This window comes from Acomys russatus, chromosome 16 (assembly GCF_903995435.1).
Source record: "Acomys russatus chromosome 16, mAcoRus1.1, whole genome shotgun sequence".
Taxonomy (NCBI): Eukaryota; Metazoa; Chordata; class Mammalia; order Rodentia; family Muridae; genus Acomys; species Acomys russatus.
This window is the reverse complement of record NC_067152.1, coordinates 4,103,161-4,123,283: the sequence shown is the minus strand read 5'-3', so window position 1 is coordinate 4,123,283 and position 20,123 is coordinate 4,103,161. Positions and strand designations below refer to the sequence as shown.

Genomic DNA, 20,123 nt, shown 5'->3' with positions numbered 1-20,123 from the left:
AAAGAGAGGGTCAAGCTGGGCAAGGTGATGCAAGCCTTTAATCCCGGCATGGTGAGAGTGGAGGCAGGCAGGCGGATCTCTGTGACTTTAAGGCCAGCTAGGGATGCAGAGAGAGACCCTGTCTTTAAAAAAAATAAAATAAAAAGTAGCCTAGCTTTTTAAAAAAGAAATCTTTTTGTTGTTGTTGTTGTTTTGTTTTTCAACACAGGGTTTCTCTGTGTATCCTTGGCTGTCCTGGAATTCATTCTGTAGACTGAGCTGGCCTCAAACTCAGAGAGAGCCACCTGCCTCTACCTCCCAGAGTGCTGGGCTTAAAGGTGTATACCACCACCTGGCAAAAATCAAAAAACAAAAACTTTTTAAAAAGTTTACGAAGAGGTTATGGCTTAGATCTGCTGCTATAAATACTTTCATAAACCTACACTGGTTTCCCTAGTTGTTTATGTGCTTTATTCCAAACTAGTAATTAAAAATTTAGATTCATTCTTTTTAATATCTGAGCTTCTTGGTTAAATAAAGCCAGGAAAAAAAGTCCCTTGGTAGCAACTGGGATGTTATTCAACTATAAATTATTTGCAGTAACTATGATAGATACTAATTGAGAATAATTTAAGTACTATATCATAAATATAAAATATGGATTCACTACATCCAGACTAACTAGCAAATAACTTTTATTTTAAATTTAGAATCACATTGCAAAGATTTGGTTTTGATCAATTCAATGGAACCAGGACTGACCCAACAGCAATTTGTACAAGTAAGGAGCTGCATTATTTAATATTTGTATCGAATTATTCGGCCAGTATTGATGATCTCTGGATAGCTCTCTCTCTCTCTCTCCTCTCTCTCTCTCTCTCTCTCTCTCTCTCTCTCTCTCTCTCTCTCTCTCTCTCTCAAACACAGCGTCTGACTATTAGTCAAAGGAAAGAATAAAAACTTATCACTTCTAGGATGCATACTTCAAAATATTTAACCCCTCTGAAATTGGGTTACAATTTTCAAATATCTCCTTTATTTTCATTCAATTCATGATATAAAAACACGAAAAATGTCTACGGACACCTTCTGATAAGATCAAGAAAAGCCAGCATTTTATGGTCAGTGAAATCTGATTGTGCAAATATGGTGAGGTCTATGACACAAGGTCTAGCATTATTAGACCTGACAACGTATGGGTCTGTGTGTGTATGATTACATACAAAGTATGTAACAGGACACGTGAACGAAGCCATTTCATTAGACCAGAACCCTGTCTGCTACAGCCTGCTCCCACGAGTTTGGTTTCCTCTTTTCCTCCAGGTTTTCTGTAATGAGTCCAAGAGTTAGCTCATCTTTCACGTTTTCTTCTCAGACACTCTTACTCCACTGAAGGTAACAACCATGCGCTAGGCAGACGTTCTGTGGGAAGGATTTCTTACATCCTTTCTGGAACGGTTCCTGTCTAGATCAGATACAAATGAGATACACTAGTCGGAAACACAGAGAACAAACGGGTATTATAAGAGTTCGGAGGAGCCCTGCCAGATGGCTCAGCATGTCAGGTAGAGGCAAGCCTGCCGTCCTGAGGTTGATCCCAGGAGCCCAGAAAAAAGCAGGAAAGAACCTACTTCTGGGAGTGAGTCTCCTCCCTCCACATGCTTGCGCATCTCAGGGGAAGAGAAAAGTTCAGGAAAGGAAAGCTTTTTTTCTTTAACGTGATTACAGCATAACTTAGATTTCTTTGCAAAAACTGACTCTCAATGCTACTTACCTATCTGTTTTAGTAGTTTCTCTACAAATAAGCAATGTAGAAGAGGCTCATGTTTTTTAATTATAAAAGTAATATGAATTATAACTATATGTGAATTATATCTCAATAAGAAATATAGGCTCATTATAGAAAATTATAAACAAGTAAAAAATGTTAAACCTGTAGTTATGTTTCCAACTTATATCCACTGTTAGCTTTGTGATATTTTTCCCTCAGATTGTAATAATGGCTCACATTTTTACTCCTTTGGCTAAGGCAAGCTTTTCTTGGTTTATTATTGCTTTTATCTGTCTTTGTTGCACTTCTGAATGGCATTTATGAGGCAAAAACAATCTCAAAGCTCTCCCCACTGTGTAGGCCCTTAGGTCCTGAGGTCCCCAGGCAGCCTGCTACTGTCTTCTCAGCTTTCATAGTCATAAAGCTTGATTTAAGTCAGATATATGGAGGTTTTAGCTGTACTTAAGTTAGAGATATAGGGAGACATGCTCCTATGCCATCGTGGTCCCTAAAGTATTTTAATGGCAGTGTAATGTTTTGTTATGCGACTGTATTATTACTTAATCGTATCTTTATTGCTGGACAGTTATTTTCTCATCACTCCTAATAAAAATAAGACCAGTGTCTGCATCTAAATCTCTGTTTACAGTTTAAAATTGTGTCCCATCTTCTGAATTGATGTGTTAATCCCTAACCCCTAAACGTTAGGGCCTAAAGTGATTGTATTAAAAAATAATCATAGTCAGGCATGGTGGTTCATGCCAGTAATCCCAACACTCAGGGAGGCAGAGGCAGGTGGATCACTGTGAGTTCGAGGCCAGCCTGGTCTACAAAGCAGGTCCAGGACAGCCAGGGCTACACAGAGAAACCTTACTTGGAAAAAAAGAAACCTCAGAACTAGGCGTGGTATAGGGCTAGTGACTTACAAAAAAAGTGTGTGTGTGTGTGTGTGTGTGTGTGTGTGTATGTGTTGGGGGACACACACATGTTGGGTATTGACATGCACAACATGGAAGGCCAATGTGAGGACATAACAAGAAGGCAGCCATCTGCAGCCCAAGGAAAGAGACTTTCTCAGACAATGACTCTTATTAACCTTCAGTTTTGGACAGTGCAGCCTCTAAAACTGTGAGGAAATAATTCCAGCTTTCAAAATGCCTGGTCTAGTCTAATTGTTCTGCTAGCCTGACAGAGCTCCAGCAATTTTTCAGAACAGATTCCCAGAAGTAGAAATGACTAAGTCAAACAATGAACAGCTGAAAGTTTTTGGGTGCCTGCTGTCAAACTGTGCTGCTGAGTGCTTTGATTTATTTTCCCACCAGCAATGGACAAGAGCTCTGAGCACTTCATTTCCACCTTGCACATGCAGGCAATCGCTGCCTCGAGCTCTGGCCCATGCTCCTCACATTTTTTTTTAAAACAGAGATTAAATATATTTTATGTTAAAACACTTTATTGAGAGACATATTTGATCATATCTTTTCTAGTGTGAGAAAGCTGTGTCAGCAACATGGGAACATTCATGTCTTTCCACACCTCATGTGTGAGTTCATGAATTCACAAGACACGTTGGTTCATTGACTTTAATTCACGAAGTACTACCGTTTTCCCTCGGTAGACAGAGCCATTGGCAACAGCAGGCTCTTTTATTCTGATCTTAATAGCTATTATTATTAGTAATTAATCAGTATTCATAGTATTAAAGTATTGTGTACTTCACATGAGAGAGAGAGAGAGAGAGAGAGAGAGAGAGAGAGAGAGAGAGAGTATGAATGAGCGAGCTACAAGATGGCTTCCAATGGTTAAAGAGTCCGCAGGGTTTGGGGAAAGTGGCCCTGGAGGGATCAGACAAGCTTCAGAACTGCAGGTGCCGAGCTGCCTCTGGTGTGGGTGTCAAGGCTGCTGGGATGGGGGAAGGAAGGGCAGTTCAACGTCAGTTTGCAGTGGTCTGCTTGTCCCAGGAGCCCAGGTTACGGGAACATTGCTGTGGCCGTCTCCCTGGACGTGAAAAATGACTTTTATAGTACCAAGTGAGGCAGTTGCAGCATTCTTTGGTCTGGTGTATTTAATAAGTCCCTGGGTCTGGGTTTCTGCTATGGTGTTGAGGGTCCCCGTGTATCCAGGTGTTGCTGGTTTAATCTGAAGTTGGTAGCTGGGTGTGCTTCATTGTACAAAGAGGTTGCTTAGCAGTCGGTGCCTCATGGTTTGTGCTGCGGTTGCTCACTTGCACAAACAAAGTGTGAGTCATCCTAGCTCAGCACTTGCACTGAAGATGGAGGAAACCGCTCAGGACAAGCCCCAGCCTGAAACAAGCGTTCCATACAATGCAGAGTAACTTTCAGCAGAATGTACCCCAGCCTCCATTTGTGTCCTAACTTTAATGTTTAATTTAAGTTAGAATTATAAATGCTCGTTGTGTATCAATGTCATGATCACGTATGATCACCAGTTCCTCAATTTGTATCTGTTGTTATTATTATTTGGGAGGAGTTGTTTTGTTTTTGAGACAGGGTTTCTCTGTAACCCTGGCTATTCTGGAACTCACTCTGTAGGCTGGGCTATCCTGGAACTCAGAGATCTGTCTCCCAAGGACTGGAACTAAAGGTGTGATCCACCACACCCAGCTCAAATTTCCTCAATTAAAAAAATTAAAGATATTCTCTAATTTAGAAACATTTTTATTAATTTTTGTGCAAACAAATAAGTAGGACACTTAGAGGTGCTTCCTACGCTTACACAGCTCTCTCAAGATCAGCTCAGTCATCACTCCTGATGGCCTAGAGGCCAGAAGAGGGGGGCAGATCCTCTGAAACTAGAGTTTCAGAAGATCGTGAGCTGGCATATGGGTGCTAAGAACTGCAGCCTAGTCTTCTGCAAGAGAGCAAGTGAACTTTCCTCCAACCCCTCACATTCTTTTTAAAAAAAAAAACACTATTATCATAATGATATTATAAAAATGACTCCTAGTTATTTGAGAGAGAGAAAAGAGAGAGAGAGAGAGGGAGAGAGGTGGGGGAAGAGAGAGAGAAAGGGAGAATTTCTTAAAGATGTCCTCTTAATGTAGCAGAGCATGGTAATACAAGCCTGTAATCTTTGTATTTGAGAGGCCAAGGCAGAAGAATTGTGAATTAGACAGTGGTATGGGCTACAGAGCAAGACCGTGTCTTTGTTTTTTTTAAATCTGTGGATTGTAGTGCGGTTACCCTGTATTATATGGCTAATATCCACTTATAAGTGAGTATATACCGTGTGTGTTTTTCTGGGCCTGGGTTACCTCACTCAGGATGATCTTTTCTGGTTCCATCCATTTGTCTGCAAATTTCAATTTTTCTTTGTCTTTAATAGCCGAGTAGCATTCTAGTGTGTAAATGTACCACAGTTTCTTTATCCATTCTTCAGTTGAGGAATATCTAGGTTGTTCCCAGATTCTGGCAATTATGAATAAAGCTGCTATGAACGTAGTTGAGCAAATGTTCTCATTGTACAGTGGGGCATCTTTTGGGTATATGCCCCGGAGTGATACAGTTGAGTCTTAAGATAGAACTATTCCCAATTTTCTGAGAAAGCACCAGATTGATTTCCAAAGGGATTGTATGAGTTTGCACTCCCTCCAGCAATGAAGGAGTGTTCCCCTTTCTCCACATCCTCGCCAGCATGTGCTGTCACTTGAGTTTTTGATCTTAGCCATTCTGATGTGTAGGCTCTGTTTCTTAACAATTAAACTTTATTATACAACCCAACTAGCTTACACAAGAGGGAAAAAAAGGTTAAAGGGAAAAAAGAGTGAACCTTCCGGTATCCGTTCCACAGGACGGGTCCCTAGGTGTCTCTGGCCTGTGGGCCGGTCCGGCCTGTTCACTGATCCACCTGTACTCAAGCCCAGTCTGAACCTGCTGCTGCTCTCTCCTCTCCACTTGTCTGTGTCAAGTGGGAAGGGCAGCCTCCTTCTCCCATTGAGGGTCGATTAGAAAAACAATAGTCCAGGTGGAGTCCCCAGGTCTGCTTCCTGAATTCCAGGCCCAGGATGGCTCCACCCAGTCTATCTCAGGGTATCCATGGGGTGCCCAATGGTAAAGCCCGCCAAGACTGCTTTCACCTGTGACAAAGCTTACAGTCCTTCCCACAGTTTGGTATTTGCTATTGGACTGGACTGCTTGTATCCAGACAACGCAGAGTGGAATTGGCCCAAGGAACTACATCTAAACAGGCTCACCATCCCCTTTTCCTGCTTTCACCTGTGACAAAGCTTACAGTCTTTCCCATACTGATGGGTGTAAGATGGAATCTCAGGGTCATTTTCATTTGCATTTCCCTTATGACTAAGATCACCGAGCATTTCTTTGGGTGCTTCTCAGCCATTCGATATTCCTGTGTTGAGACTTCGGTTTAGCTCTGCACCCCATTTTAAAATTGGATGACTTGGTTTGTTGGTGTTTAATTTCTTGAGTTCTTTATATATTTTGGATATTTGCCCTCTGTTGGATGTGAGGTTGTTGAAGATCTTTTCCCAGTGTGTGTGTGCTACCATTTTGTTCTGTTGACAGTGTCTTCTGCCTTACAGATACTTTTCAGTTTCTTGAGATCCCATTTATTAATTGTTGACCTTAGAGCCTGAGCTGTTGGTGTTCTGTTCAGGAAGTTGTCTTCTGTGCCAATGAGTTTGAGGTTCTTCCCCACTTTTTCTTCTAACAGATTTAGTGTGTCTGGTTTTATGTTGAGGTCTTCAATCCACTTGGACCTTAGTTTTGTGTAGGGTGATAAATGTGGATCTGTTTGTACTTTTCTATATGTAAGCATCTAGTTAGAGCCCCCTCATTTGTTGAAGATGCCATCTTTTTTCCATATGGTTTTGGCTTCTCTGCGGAAGAGATCAAATGTCTGTAGGTTGCAACCCACAGACCTAAAGAAGCTAAATAACAAGAGGGACCCTAGGGAGGATGCTTGACGCCTTCCCCGGCCTGCGGGGCTCAACTAAAACTCGGGAGGAAGTTCACCTGTTGGAATGCAAGACACAAAGAAGGAGAACAAGTCTGATTGATCAAACTCTCAACCTTTATTAGTCAGGCAGCCGCTTTTATAAGTCAGAAGGCAGGGAAGCATATTGCTATAGCAACCCAGCTGCAGGCCTTTCTCAAAACACAGGGAATTCCAGGCAGGGTCATAACGTCCTGCCACACAGGGTATCTGGCTCCCTCTTTGTCTAGTCTAATTGCTAAACCATAACAGGGTTGCTCCATCTCTATCTGTCTTTAGTCTAACTGCTGACCCACAACAGGGTCAGCTAGTTTCTGATGAAAGGCAAGCTCTAGGAAAAACAGAGACTTTAAAGGTGCAGGCTCCGACAAGATGGCCGAACATTGGCCATATGGCCTATTGTCCCCAACAAATGCTCATTCAGAAGGGCAACTAGAATAGACACCAGAAGTTCTGAAGAGAAGGAACAGGACAGGAGGCTACCATAGAGTTCTCTAAAAGACTCTACTCAGCTGGGGATCAAAGCAGATGCTGAGGCTCACAGCCAAACTTTGGGGCAGAGCGCAGGGTGACTTAGGGAAGAGCTGGGGCATTAAAGGACCTGAAGGGAACAGGAGCTCCACAAGGAAAACAACAGAGCCAACAAATCTGGACCCAGGGGACCTACAGAGACTGATGCACCAACCAAGGACCATGCATGGAAAGGACCTAGACCCCCTGCTCAGATGTTGTCAATAGGGGTCAGATGGTAGAGGAGGAGGGCTCCCCCTTTCTGAGATCTAGGTGAAGGGAGAGGATGGAAGAGGAAGGGTGGGGCTGTGAGGAGAGAGGGAAGGGGCTACAGTTGGGATGTAAAGAGAATAATATTTTTAAAAATTTAATGTAAAAAAAAAAATCAGAAACCTCAAAAAATGCCCAAACAATTAGCTTTCCCAATTTTTGCACTTCTAAAATAAAATGCATCTGACACTTACTCTGCGCTTTTGATAACCCTCCTTTCCAATTCCCTGAATGTTTTTAAATCAGCCAATCAGTCATCCATCTCAGGGTTTGTAGCTTTTCATAGTGGATGGGGGGTGGGGTGACATATCTGTTTTATAAACAAATTGCCTAGTATAGAATGACAAAACATATTAAGAGAATTGACAAAGGAATAGCAGATAAATGAAATAAGTAAACAAAATTGAGCAGTTTTCAACATTGGAAGTAATTCAATCAGGTCAAAAATATTTTTCATACTTCTAAATGGTAAACTATTACACTTACAAAATTTAAACTTTATAAAGATAGTAGGACCCTCTTAAATATTAGGAATATGTAAAAAGAGAAATATACTAGAACTGTAAAGATAAATGAACAAAAATGCACAATAATTATGGAGCTATTAAATCTTCATTGGTTAGAGCTTTGTTAGGATATAATTCACACATTATTTTTTACTGTTGCTACAACTTACTACAAAATTAGTTTCTGAAAACAACAAAAGTTTATTCTCTCATAGACCTGGAGACCGGAAGTTCAAGATCAGCATCGCTAGTCACAATCAGGTGGTGGCAAGGCTGCAAGTCCTTCTGTAGGGTCGCCTCCAGCTTCCGGTAGCTAGTGGGTCTTAGCGCCGACCTCCGCCTCTGTAGCCATGTTGCCTCTCCTCCCTTGCTGAGGAAACACCCTCTTATACAGTCACATGTGACTGCATTCAGGGCTCACCTGGATAATTCAGCTCAGCTTCCCCACTCCCAAACTTTAGTTTAGCCACATATATACCTCCTTTTCTGTGTACGGTACCTTTTACAGATCCCGGGTCCTGAGGATTATTCCAGGCCGTTATCCAGCGAAATATACAATCAACACCTTATGCCCATTTAAAGGTATACAACTGAATGTATTCTACTGTCTTCAAAGTAGAGTAACCATTTTCAAAATCCACTTTAGAATAGTTCCTTCACTGGAAAAAGAAGCCCCACACCTGGCAAAAGTCACTCCATCGTCTCCCAGCCCACACCCAGGGCACTGGCGACCACTGATGCACTCCTGCCTCAGCAGCTTTGCCTGTTGGGACATTTTCTATAAATGGAATCACCCGATGTGATTTTTTTTTAACTTCTTACACAGATAATGTTCTCTAGGTTCATCCATTTCAGCCTGTTGCTTCTTTTTTTTATTGCCAAATAAAACATTGCCAGTGACGTTCCTGTGTAAGGGAGTGCGGCTTTTATTTATCCGCTCAGAAGCGGATGGACTTTCGGGTTTTTCTCACTCTTTAACCACTGTGGATAAATTCTGCCGTTAACATTTGTGTATGCACTTTTACACCGACAGATGTTTTCCGTTTCTCTCAAGTGTTTGTCTAGGGAGGGATTTCTGGAAGACATGGTCAGTGTTTCCAGAAACTTCCAGATTGTTTCTCACTGTCCATTCCCATCAGCACCAAGAAGACTCCCCCTGCTCCACATCCTTGCTAGTGTTGGTTGTCATTAGTCTTTTGTTTTTTGATTTTTCGAGACAAGGTTTCTCTGCGTAGCCTTGGCTGTCCTGGACTCACTTTGTAGACCAGGCTGGCCTCGAACTCACAGCGATCCGCCTGCCTCTGCCTCCGCCTCCCAAGTGCTGGGATTAAAGGAGTGTGCCACCACCGCCCGGCTTGTTGTTGTTGTTGTTGTCTTTAAAGCTTGTTACTACATTTATCTGGCTTTGTGCTGCAGCACATGTGTGGAGGTCAGAGGTCAACCCAGAATGTCTTCCCTGGGCTCTGTGAGACAGGGTCTGTGACTGAGCCTGGAGCTCACTAATGTGGCCATCCAGCTCCACAGCCCACCTCAGCGTCCCCAGCGCTAAGGTTACAGGTGCACGCTGCCACAGGAAGCACATTATGAACTGAACCGCACCCCCAGACCCTTATAACCAACTTTATGGTTTACCAGGAAATGTGTACTCAGATGAGAAATTATCGAATGGGATGTCCAAGTATTTTGTTCATTTCTTGCCACATTTTAGGCATTATTCTATGTGCTGTTATTGAGTGGAATGCAGTTACAGAAAAGTCACAAAGGTATAAAAGCCTGAAAGATACTTTTTTCCTATATGGTATGAAATATTTATTTTATAACTATATAAGGATAAGACCCAAAGATGAAGGGCGAGAGGGGAATGGCAGGTTGGGCCCCATCAACAAAGATGTCCTGTAGAATACTAATGGGTCCACGAGGCATTCATCAGCCTTACACCATCGTCTCCTTTAATATGTGTATTAAACGGTGTCTTCTTTGCTGGGCTGGCCTGTTAACATTAGTTTTCCTAACATGTCTGAACATCTCTTCCTAAATGCAAACAGTACACAATCAAACATGTTAATTATAGGAAACGTTTACCTGGGTAAAACCCTAGAAAATGTTTCCCAAGCTAAGCCAACCCAGACCACATAGCAAGACCCTATCCCAACAAAATTCGTACACGACAATATTTAATGTTCTGATCAGCAGATCACGGGGCCATCCTGTGTGGTACAGAAATAGTGTCTTGAGCAATTGCTGTTTTGTTTTTGGTTTGGGATTTTTGTTTGTTTGTGTTCCTTTGTTTGTTTTTGTTTTTGTTTGAGATGAGCCCAAGCTAGCCTTGAACTTGGTCCTCTCAACCTCGGCCTCCTACATTAGTGGCTTTCTAGGCACATGCCACTGTGCCTGCCTTACGTCACTTGCTTTTCAAGAGGTTTGCCCTAAGGCCATTTTATTACTATCCACTTAGGAAACTGGAAGAAAACGTAGTGTTAACATTGGCCTTAAAGGCTAAATATCAGCTACAAGTGCCACCCAGTGGAGGGACTATGCCACTCAATTGCCCAGTGACCATGTTTAGAGAAAGTGCAGGCGTGAGTCCTAACAGGAGCCATCACAGGAAGGAGGAGTGTGACAGCTCATAGGCACTTCTCTGTCGCTGCCGTGGTTTTATGCATGTTTTCTGAGCAGCTAATGTGCTCTTCATTGACTTCCAGTTTACCTCTCAACTTTTAACCCTGCTTTCCCCCCCTAGTAAATAAAGGTTCAAATTTACCATTTGGGAATGTTTTCTCCTTGCCCCCGAGCTCTTAGGTACAGCACAGTAGTGCGTTATGAGAGTGTTCTGCCGGAATAGAGTGAGCATATTTGTAGGTACAAGTGGGAGCTTGTGCATCTGTGTGTGCAAGTGCATGGCTGCATGCAGAAGCTGGGTGGGACCAGGGAAAGGTGCTTCGGACTCAAGTCCTGGTTTGCCTGAGACTGGGAGTCTGATGCGGCGTGGGGCTTTCAGCCTTAAAACGAGCGAGGTCCGAGAAGAGAAGTGGTTGGTGTGCTCCCCACACTCGCAGCAGCACCTGACTTCTCTGCCCGTCTGATCATCAAGGAGATGCCACACACTTAACTGCTCACTAGAGGCAAGTGAAAGCAGCTCAGTGACTTCCTGATTGTCACCGGGAGTGTGTGAAGGCTGGTTTCTCAGGAGCATCCTTCAGTAGATTCGGGCTTCAGACAACCTGAGACCCATTCCTGAATTAAACAGTGAGCTTACGGATAATCAAAAACATCAATACTGTGCAAGGGGGACTCTGATATTTTCAGTCCTTCACAGTGAGGAACCGTGCATCCCGTGGCCAGGAGAAAGAAGGGCCATGCCTCTGCTTACACTCTCTTCTTTGGGTCTTGTTCTCTTCTTGGTCGTATTTCACTCCGGGAAAAATCTCTTTCTTGTGGGTTGTTTAGTGTCACTCCTATAAGTCCAAGGCCTTCTAACTGATGTGGCCCTTAAGTTTAAAGAGAAAGGCTTCATAAACTCTACCCAAAGATTATACTCTCTGTTAATGCATTCTACTGAATTTTTCACTATAGATTATATTCTCTGTTAATGTATTCTACTGAATTTTTCCCATAGTGGTATTTTATGGCTGAAAAGCTTTCCAGTCTCTCCAGATTGTTTGTGCCTAATTTTATTTGCTTTCTTTTGCTCATGTGCCCTGAGTTATCGTACGATAAAACCGAACAAAGAGTATAGCTATGGAGAGGTTACCGGTAACAGTGAGCTGTGAAAATCCCTGAGGAAACCTTAGGGTGAGGTGAGCGAGTGCTATGCCAGAGAAGTGAGAAGGAACAGGCGGACAAGCCTCTCCGTCGGCACGGCCCTTGCCGGATGGCGTCTTCTGTAAGATACACACAACGGGAACTGACCGACTGATTCCCTGTCGCCTGTATTACTCTGCTTGTGTTGCCATGAGAAGCGCCACAGATCGAGTGGATTAAATAAACAAAAAGTATATTTCCTATGATTTTGTGGGCTAGAACTCTGAGGTGAATGTCAGCCAGGTTGGTTTATGCTAATAATTGGCCTCCTTGATTTATAGGTGACTGGTTATCTCTTATCTCCTGTGATGCTCGGTCTCCTTACTTTGAAGATGACTATTTTTCCCTTCGTTCCCTCACATATCCTTCCAGCTCTGTCTGTCCAGATTTCTTTTTCATACAAGTCCTGCTTGATCAGGGCCCACAGCTAAAGGCCCTCTTCTAATTTGATCACAATCTTAAAAGCCTATCTCTGAATACAGTCATATTCTGAGATACAAAGGATTCGGCCAACAGGGATCTGGGGGAAAAAACAGCGTCGTCCGTGACGTTGCCTGTCATAGCTCACTAATAAGGGCAAAGTATATGTTTTAGTACTACTTTTTATTAATACTGGGCATTAAATGAGGCCTTTGTTTAATTCATTTGCTAGACAGAGTTTTGAAAAGTCAGAAGAATTCAAGAGTACTACTGCACAGCTAAGTGTATAATTGACAACAATTGCCTTTGTGTGCTTGGCCTTTGGGATCAAACCCATATCCTTGTACAGGCTGAATGAAAGTTCCACCACCAAGCTGTATCCCCAATCCTCAATACTGCTTCTTGCTTAAATTCCCGCTCTAAGACGGGAAAGCTAGTTTTCTGCCCAACGTCTACGCAAACATAGCACTTCCTCAGCGCTAGGTCACCAATACATTCTGTATTTGTGTACTCTGCGTTCCTTGTTTGCAGACTCCTTGTGAACTACCAAGACTTACAGATACAATTTGGAAGTTAACACCTCAGCTAGGCTGAGTGGTGTTGGCACATGCCTTCGATCCCAGCACTTCGGAAGCAGAGGCCAGCCTGGTCTACAAATTGAGTCCAGGACCAAGGATACACAGAGAAATTCTGACTCAAAAAACAAAAAATAAATTAAATAAATACAGTGAAGATCATTAAGTCTTAAAATAACCTAAAGAGTTATTTTGATTCATTCTTTGCAAGGATATAATGACACAATGGCTCCCATGTATTTTCACTTTTCTTCTGTTCGTATAAGCCCTGGTCAATTTTCTGTCATTGCTGTATTTAGAATTGAATTTGTAATTATGTGATACAAGGGCATGTATCAGAGTATGCTCACTCAGAAAACCCACAGATTGTAAGTCCAGAGAGCTGAACGTTCAGAGGACAGTTTTAACTAATCCTTGATTCAATAAAAACCCCATGCCCAAAAAGATTCAAATGGCTTTAGCATTAATTCCCCAAAGCTAAATAGAACATAGGATGACCTTTTTATCATGAGCCAATATTTTTAACACTAAAGGATTGATCCACAATATAAAAATGCCAATTGTGTAATATTTTGACAATATAAGTAATTTAGAAAATGCCTACTAATCAAGCAAAAAAGTCATCCATCTAAAGAATGAGATCTGAGGATACTGAACTAATTAGCACCAGTCACCCTCCACCATCCCGCTCAGTGGCTCTCAAACTTCAGCAAACCTATAGGGCTTGTTAAAACACAAACTGATGTCAACCCTGGGGTTTCCGACGCAGTAAGCCAGGGGCAGAGCTCCAAACTACTGCCATCACATTCTCAGGCAATGCTTTTGGTGTAGGGACCACACTTTGGAAATCACTGACCTCATCCATCTCTCCTAAGAGGACGGTCTGATTCGATAAGAAAAGTGGCTATAAAGTTGTTACCCGGAGTGCCCAGAATCTGTGCACACTGTGTTTACATTCCCGTGGCCTCACCATGGCCCTCTGACTTAGCCACTACTGTGATACCCATTTTGCCAGTGAAAAATCATGGAAACTAGGCTTTGAACCCATATAAAAAGTTAACCCTGGTACTCTGGTGCCTCACATTTGACCATGTCCCCTGGAGGGGGAGACCTGGTGGCCCTCAGAGGAAGGACAGCAGGTTACCAAGAAGAGACTTGATACCCTATGAGCATATACAGGGGGAGGTAATCCCCCTCAGGAACAGTCATAGGGGAGGGGAATAAGGGGAAAATGGGAGGGAGGGAAGAATGGGAGGATACAAGGGATGAGCTAACCATTGAGATGTAACAAGAATAAATTAATAAAAAAATTAATTTAAAAAAAGTTAGCCCTGGTACTATCTGTTTCTCTGGGTGTTAGATAAGACCTTAACTGTGCTTATTAATCCATCAAGGAAAATGACAACTGAGGGCTAGGGATGTAGTTCCATTGATAGAACGGTTGCCCACCATGCCCCAGCCTAGCGTGAGCCAGCAGTCAAGAACTGGAGGCAGGAGGTTCAGAAGCTTAAGGCAGCTCTTGTCTTACATTGCAGTCTGAGGCCAGGCTGAAGGTGAGACCCTGCCTCCAAAACAAACAAGCAACCTTTTTTTTTTTTTTTGCAAGTGGAGTAATAGTTTATAATATATTCACGTGGCTACAAATATATCTTTTTTAAAGAAGTGTATTGTATATCTGCTGGTGTGTGGGTTCCCACGTGTGTGGGTTCCCTCAGACGTCAGATCCCTTGGAACTAGTGTTGAGGTATTTGTGATCTACCTGACTGGATGCTGGGATTCGAACTCTGCTCCTCATGTTTAAGCAAATGCAGTTAAATGCTGAGCCATCTCTCCAGCCCCAAACGTGTCTGCTACCTGCTACACTCTAAATGTACCTACATGATATTAACGAGGGACAGTCACCTTTAAATGTGTGCTCATGTTGGGTTAGAGATATGGCTCAGTGGTTAAGGGCTCTTTCTGACCTTGCAGAAGACCCATGTTTGATCCCAAACTTCCACATGGTGGCTCACAACTGTCTGTAACTCCAATTCCAGGAGATCTGATGCCCTCTTCTGACCTCCAAGGGCACTAGGCACCCATGTGGTCGCAGACACACATGCAGGCAAAACATTCACATACATAAAATAAAAATAAAATTGAAGGAAAAAGTTTAAATGGTGCTAATGAATATGTAAAAACACATTCCATTTTAAACAAGTGTCTAATTTTCAGTAGCAAATTACTAAATTGGAACTTTTCACATGCATGCTAAGTACATATTAGTTACAAGAGCTAGAAGCCATCTTGGTGGGGCTGAAGATGCGATCCAAGGGCCAGAGAGGGACTTTGAGAACATCAAGGCTGTCTCTGCTCTCCCTTTCAGTTTAGTTTCATGGTGTCTCTTCACAGCAATAGAAAAGGAACTAAGACAAGCCCACAGAGTGTCACGCACATGAAAATACTTGGCATGCTAAGCAAAAAATGTGGAAATATTTTACAGCTGATGTCATTTATATACATGGATTGAAAGCCATTGGGAAAATCCAAATAAAGAGCACAGTTTTAAGCCATTTTTATCCTACTTTTTTTTCTGCAGTACATTTCTTCACACATTGCAGACTTGAAAAGCGATATTTTTGAGGAACTCCTTAAACACCTTTGCCACCGCGCAGAAGAATTCCGGGAGATAATAAAAGCCGATATGAGGAGACAGATGTTTGCTGAACTCTTCCTACATTGTGACACTGGGAAGGTAGGTAAGACACTAAGAGTCGACTTCTCACACAACTCGTTGTGAGGGACCAGCCCACTACCCACCAATTGATCATGAAATTGATTACTAAGAGGAAAAGAAATGCAGAGAGTACAATCCTCATTTTTAAACCATCAGATTCAGATCTGACTTACCAGCCACTCTCTCAAATCTTAGAGAACTTTTGTTTGTACTCTTCTTATTGTCGAATGGGCCCACCCTTGCCACACCTTGAGTGGCATTGCTTTTTAGCATTTTTAACTTGCTCTAAATCTCTCTCTTGTGCATACAATTGCAAACAGAGGCCAGAGAGGGTTTCGAGCCCTTGGGGCTGGAGTGATGGGCATTTGTGACTCTGTTTGGGTGCTGGGATCTAAACTGTGGTCCTCACCACTGAGCTGCCAGTGCGCGTAGCCAGACCCTCATGCTAGATCTAAGAGACAATTTATATATTCAGAAGTGTTTCTAAGAATGAGTTTCAGGAGGAGAGGTGTGAGCCGGGGTGTCCAACGGACTTGCAATAGTTGATACAGATTTAACTTAAATATATTTAATAAGCCTCATGGTTGCTGACTTGTATCCCCATGCTCCATAGACGATTTTTTAATGTAATACTGTTTAACTTCACAAAATATTCCAACACTATAAACATGAAAGAAGCAGCAGAGCATTGCCAATTACGTTTTAGGTCACAAGGTTCTACTTTTGTTGAACCAGTAGTTCTTGGCTTTGCTGATGATGAGGGGGTTTAGTTTGAAAATAAATAAGCCATTCGAAATGTACTGAATATAACTAAAATAAATCCTATTCTTGTATCCACTGACCATCATCCCCCCCTTTTTCTTATTTATGTATTTGTTTGTTTATTCATATTGTATTTTGGTCATAGCCCCATCTCTCTTCACCTCCCAGTTCCACGCTCTCTCCCTCTTACCTCCTCCCCCTCCCTTATTTCTCAGAAAAGGGGAGCCCCCTTCCCATCAACCCCAGCTCATCAAGTCATATCAGGACTGAGCATGCCCTCTTCCCCTGTGGCCTGGTAAGGTGCTCCTGCCTGGGGGAAGTAATTGAAAAGCTGGCAAGAGAGTCCATGTCAGAGAGAGCCCCTGCTCCCCTTACTGAGGGACCTACATAGAGCCTGAGCTGCCCATCAGCTACATCTTGAGGCTCCACACAACAGTACCTCAAAACAGATGCTGAAACTTACAGCCAAACATTGGATGACACATAGGGAGCCTTGTGGAAAAGTGTGGGTAAGAAGAAAAGGACCTGGAGGTGACAGGAGCCTCACAAAAAGACCAATGGAGGCAACTAACCAGGCCCAGAGGGGCCTATTGAGACTGAAACACCAACCGAGGACCTTGTACAGACTGGACTGAGACGATCCCACCTTTTTCACACTAAGAGTTGCCACAGAATGCCATGTTACTGTATAAAACCCAAGACAACTCAAAGCTAAATGGATGTCCACTGCAGCGTCAGTAGGTCCAGCCTCTCGGGGCATCCCCTGAGCCACAGGAAAGAGCGTCAGGACCCTGATTAGATTTATTTTGTTCTCTTTACAAAGCTTAGATATATACAGTTAATGTTGACCTCACACACCTTACAAATTGAAAATAAAATGCCAAAACCAGTTTCGGGTGCTTTCTTATACAAAAAGCAAACTGTGGTGTAAGAACACAAAATACCTTTCTATTTACTTTCTTTCTTTCTTATTTTATTAATTTATTTGGATTATATCTCATTTGTTATCCCCTTACTTGTATCCTCCCATTCCTCCCTCCCCCCCTCTTTCACCCTATTCCCCTCCTCTAGGTCTGTGACAGAAGGGGACCTCCTCCCCCAGCATATGGTCACAGCCTATCGTCTCATCTTGGTAACATTCCTACTCTTTCTCTGAGTGCCACCAGGCCTCCCCATCAAGGGGAAGTGGTCAAATATGGGGCACCAGAGTTCATGTCAGAGTCAGCTCTCCACAAAACTATGGAGAATGTCCTGTCCATTGGCTAGGTCCGAGTAAGGGTTCAATGTTTACTGCATGTATTGTCCTTGGTTGGTGCAGTAGTTTGAGCAGAATCTCCCTGCGTCCAGATCCACCTGTCATGATGTTCTTCTTGTAGGTTTCTAGAACCCTCTGGATCCTTTTGTTTCCCCATTCTCCCATACTTCTCTCATCTAGAGTCCTAATAGAAGGTCTCCACATCAATCCTAATCTCCTGCTAAGTGAGGACTTTCATGGGACATCCCTTTTGGGCTAGTGTCCAATTATAAGTGAGTATATACCATGTGAATCTTTCTGGGTCTGGGTTAATTCACTCAGTATGATCCTTTCTAGTTCCATCCATTTGCCCACAAATTTCAGGATTTTCTTCTTTTTAACAGCTGAGTAGTATTCCATAGTGTAAATGTACCACAGTTTCTTTATCCATTTTTCGACTGAGGGACAGTTAGGTTGTTTCCAGCTTCTGGTTATTATGAATAAGGCTGCTATGAACATGGTTGAGCATATGTCCTTGTTGTGTGGTGGAGAATCTTCTGGGTACATTCCAAGGAGTGGAATAGCTGGGTCTTGTGGTAGCCCTAGTCTGTTTTCTGAGGAAGCACCAGATTGATTTTCAAAGTAGTTGTACAAGCTTGCACTCTCATCAACAATGAAGGAGTGTTCCCCTTTCTCCACATCCTTGCCAGCGTGTGCTGTCACTTGAGTTTTTAATCTTAGCCATTCTGATGGGTGTAAGATGGAACCTCAGAGTCATTTTGATTTGCGTTTTTCTGATGACTAAGGATGTTGAGCATTTCTTTAAGTGTTTCTCAGCCATTTGATATTCCTCTGTTGAAAAATCTGTTTAATTCTGAACCCCATTTCTTAACTGGGTTATTGGGTTTGGTGGTGTTTAATTTCTTGAGTTCTTTATATATTTTGGATATTAGACCTTTGTCAGAAGTAGGGTTGGTGAAGATCTTTTCCCAGTCTGTAGGCTGTCGCTTTGTTCTGTTGACAGTGTCTGCTGCCTTACAGAAGCTTCTCAGCCTCATGAGGTCCCATTTATTAACTGTTGACTTTAAAGCCTGGGCTGTTGGTGTTCTGGTCAGGAAGTTGTCTCCTATGCCAATGATTTCCAACCTCTTTTCTACTTTTTCTTCTAACAGATTTCATGTCTCTGGTTTTATGTTGAGGTCTTTAATCCACTTGGACTTAAGTTTTGTGCATGGTGATAAATATGAGTCTACTTGCATTTTTCTACATGTAGACATCCAGTTAGACCAGCACCATTTGTTGAAGATGCTACCATTTTCCATTGAATAGATTTGGCTTCTTTGTTAAAAATCAAGTGTCCCTATGTATGTGGATTAACTTAATTTATTTTAAAGATGTATTTCATTCTATATGTATACTTCTTTTGCCTACATGTGTGTATGTGCACCACATGTATGCAGTGCCCAGGGAGGCCAGAAAAGGGCACTGGAATTTCTCCAATTGAAGTTACAGGAAGTTGTGAGGCACCATGGGGGTGCTGGGAACCGAACCCAAGTCGTCTGCAAGAGCAACAAGTGTTCTGTGTTGTTCTGAACAAGAAAGATGGATTTGAAGTTGGGCGTTTGAATGCTTGATTGCAGTCGGTGGCGCTGTTTGGCGGGACTTAGGAGGTGCTGCCTTGCTGCAGGAAGTGTGTCTGGGGTGGGCTTTGAGGTAAAAAGCTTCACTTTCTCCCAGTCTGATCTCTCTGATTCACAGGCTACTGAGGTGAGAACTCTCAGTTTCATGAACTCTCGGCAAAACTACCAACTGTCGTGCCTACCACCTGCTACCATGCTGTCCCCACCGTTATGGATTCTAATCCCTGGAACATAAGCCCAAGTCAACTCCCCTATAAGTAGCTTTGTCAAGGTGTTTTATCACAGCAACAGAAAAATAACTAATTCATGCTCTTAACCTCTGCGCCGTGTCTCTAGCCTCCATCTTTCCATTTTGAAATGTTATTATGTACAACTTGTGTAGCTCCAAGGTGTCCAGACGCCAGTGGCCACTTCATGGAAACCACTAACGCCTTGATGGCATTTTATAATTTAAGTGACAGAATTCAAATAAGAGATGTGTCAAAGCTGGGTGTGGTGGCATATGCCTTGACCATGAGCACTCAGGAGGCAGAGGCAGACAGAGCTCTGTGGATTAAAGACCAGCCTGTCTACACAGAGATTATCAGGCCAGCCAGACTACATAGGCGAGACCCTGTCTCAAAAATCAAGAAAGAAGAAAGAAAGAAAGAAAGAAAGAAAGAAAGAAAGAAAAGAAAAGAAAGAGTATGTCCCTACTCAAGGCATTCACAAGGAAAGAGATTTTTATTCCTCTCCTTGCCTCCTTATTCTCCTCCTCTACTGCGTTTTTCTGGAAATTTCTGTGGGATGTTTTGTGCCATCAGACTTTCTTTATGTCTTAGGGTCTCTATTGCTGTGAAGAAACACCATGACTAAGACAACTCTTTTTTTTTTTTTTTTTGGTTTTTCGAGACAGGATTTCTCTGTGTAGCCTTGGCTGTCCTGGACTCACTCTGTAGACCAGGCTGGCCTTGAACTCAGAGAGA

General features: G+C 42.7%; 1 protein-coding gene across 1 annotated transcript in view; it reads left to right on the top strand.

Moving 5' to 3' along the window:
• The window catches only part of Efcab5 (EF-hand calcium binding domain 5), a 129,128-nt gene that overhangs the window by 46,560 nt on the left and 62,445 nt on the right, over positions 1-20,123 (top strand). Inside the window, exons 7-8 of the mRNA XM_051158381.1 lie at positions 690-760; positions 15,385-15,540. Of these exons, the coding sequence (XP_051014338.1) occupies positions 690-760; positions 15,385-15,540 (227 nt within the window). The remainder of the gene's footprint in view (positions 1-689; positions 761-15,384; positions 15,541-20,123) is intronic.